The 2695-nt window shown below is 61.1% G+C and overlaps 1 protein-coding gene across 1 annotated transcript in view; it reads right to left on the reverse strand.

Annotated features, from left to right (window-relative positions):
* Positions 1 to 2496: 2496 nt before the first annotated feature.
* LOC104548297 (la-related protein 6-like) overlaps positions 2497 to 2695 on the reverse strand; it is a 1987-nt gene continuing 1788 nt past the window's right edge. The window contains exon 3 of the mRNA XM_010194287.1: positions 2497 to 2618. Within this exon, the coding sequence (XP_010192589.1) occupies positions 2497 to 2618 (122 nt within the window). The remainder of the gene's footprint in view (positions 2619 to 2695) is intronic.

Below are 2695 nucleotides of genomic sequence, written 5' to 3' on the forward strand. Positions count from 1 at the left end.
CCTTGGCACCAACCGGCCAGCAGGGTCCAGGAGACACCAGAGAGTCCTTGGCACCCAACGGCCAGCAGGGCCCATGATGCAGCCAGAAAGGACCATGGCACAGCCACCACTGCTGCAGCTCCCACCATCCATCCTCAGGACCACACCAGCGCCCCAAATCCTGCAGTCTTTTGTGCCACCCCAAACCTCCTCTCCTCAAGGTAGGAACCAACCCCAAGCCCTGCAGCCCAGGGACACTCTGGGCAGCAGCAGAGGTGACCGTCAGCCATGGTTCCCATCTCTCTCATCAGGCTTGCAGCCCTTGTCTGCACCCTGGGCACTCCTGGAGCAGGTGGTACCCCAGGTCTACCCGGCACCACCAGCAGGTATGGCACCCCTCTGCGCTGGGACAGGGAGGGAACCTGGAGGACCTTATTGATGGGGGCTGGCTTGGTGGATGCCCCTGGAGGGTCTTCCCCAGCACAGCTCCCACTCACCCCCACAGGGCTGCAGATGGCTCCAGGCAGCTGCTACAACCCCAGGGGCTTCCATGTGCCATGGGCAACCAGCACCCTGCCCACACCAGCCACCTTCATCCCTGACGAAGACACTGCTCTTATGCCAGATGCTGCCCTGTGGGGCCCTGGGGCCTACGGGATCTCCCTGGCCTGGGCAGCCCCTGATACCCTCCAGCAAACACCCTACCAACAGCAGGGCAGAGCTATGACACCAGCCTCCTGGATTCCGTCCATCTCCATCCCCATCCCCATCCTCCACCACAACCAAGGACAGACTGCACTGTTCACCAACTGGGGCATGGCCACTGCCATGGGGGGGATGCCCCTGGGCAGCAGCATCCCCCCCAGCCCTTCTGCTCCCCACCAACAAGACCAGGGGGACCCAGCAGACCAGTCCATGGCTGAGAAGCTGCTGCTTGAAGAGGCCCTGAGGCTCCTCGATGACTCCGTGGATGTGCTGGGAGCCAGGCAGGACGGTCCCAGCAGCAGCCCCAAGCCTGAGGATATTGGTGACACTGGCACCGCCATCGCCGACTGGGACTGGGACTCCGTGTCACTACCTGAAGAGCTCCTTGACCTCAGCTGCAGCAACCCTGAGTCCATTGAGGCCACCCTGGCCCTGGACAAATTCCTGTTTGGGAATGAGGACCAGGAGCTGTGGGGGGACACAGAGATGGCCCTGTCACTGTCCCAGACAGACACAGCAGAGCCACAAGGGCAAAGCCCCCTGTCACTGCCCCCCAGCAGGGCAAAGACAGATGGGGATGAGTGGAATGGGTGGGGTGTAGGAGGAGGGGGAGGCTGGGGTAGGGTATTTTGGGAGGGGGAGATGAGGGAGAAGGGGTGAGGTACTTAGGGGGAAGGAGGTGCAGGGCAAGGTTGGGATACTTGGGGGAGCAGGGGTTGAGAAGGTCATAGTAGATTTATTGGGTTCTTTTCTCCTGATTTTGTCCATTAAAATCTGTTTCTCCATGACCACTCTGTGCCTGTGTGGGAAGGGAGGGAGCACAGCCAGCACCGGGAAATGGCATCCAAGAGGTACCAAAGCCCCACTGAGCCGCAGACCCAAGCCCACAAACCTCAAAGGGCACTGAGCTGCCCACCAAGACCAAGTCAGGGGCAGGCAATGGCCGGAGGGACTCCACTGCTCCTGTCCCCAGGGGAAGCAGCCCTTCAGGGCCCTGAAGGACTCATGGATATGGCCCCATAGGACAAGGACAGATCTCACAGGGCAGGGACTGACACACCACAACAAGGCTGCAGCACCTTTGCCCTAAACACCACCAGCATTCCCCCCCTCCAAAAAAAAACCCACAACAAAAAATCACAATTAAAGCCCTTCAAAGCCTCCAGACCATCGCAGCCTTCCTCTGCTCCCACTGCACTCGGTCCAACAGCCCAGCTTTGGCTTGCTGCCATCCCAAAACCACCCCAAATCCCCCCAGGAATGACAGGGAGGCAGCTGTAGGCCAGGCAGAGACTCGCCTCCCCTTGCCTGGCTGTGTCTTGGGCAGCCACAGGACCCGGACAGGGGAAAGAAAAGTGAGAATAAAGAAATCTCTGCAGCAGCCAGAAAGTGCCTGAAAGCTTCATTTCTCTTTATTGCCCATTTCCCAGCCTAGCTCCACAGCTTGGGGTCAACGCAGCCAACAGCACCTGCGGGAAGCAGCTTCCCTTTTCGGGTCTGGCTCACAGAAGGCAGGGGGTGAGGTCCCCGTCGGGGCCATCCCCAGCAGTAGGGGGTGGGGGTGTTGAGCCCCTTCCTCAGGGCAGTCCCAGGGATGCCACTGGCAGCCGCTCTGGACCCCGGCAGGGACGGTCCCAGTGGCACTGGCACAGCTCCCGCTCAGCGTCTCACCCCACACGCAGGCCCGCCCCGAGCATCACGCTGGACACAAACCTCCTGTCCCCTGCAGCAGTGGCACTGCCTGCAGCTTGAGAGCAGGAGGAAAAGAAAAGAAAAGAAAAAGAAATCCCCAACCCCAACCTTCGTGGAGCCTCAGTGCCACAGGACGAGCTCTCCTCTCCCAAAGCTGCTGCAGAAGCCCTTGGAGCCATCGGGGCCACGGGGCAGGCGAATCGCCCCATCCTGCAGGCCGAGGGGCTCTGGCACCCCCTTTGCTGTTGGGGGGGTGCCCGGAGAAGGTTTGGCATCAAGAGAGGGGGAGCTGCTCCCCCAGGGCGTCCAGGCGCCCACC

Source organism: Mesitornis unicolor, unplaced genomic scaffold (assembly GCF_000695765.1).
Source record: "Mesitornis unicolor isolate BGI_N332 unplaced genomic scaffold, ASM69576v1 scaffold23160, whole genome shotgun sequence".
Classification (NCBI taxonomy): Eukaryota; Metazoa; Chordata; class Aves; order Mesitornithiformes; family Mesitornithidae; genus Mesitornis; species Mesitornis unicolor.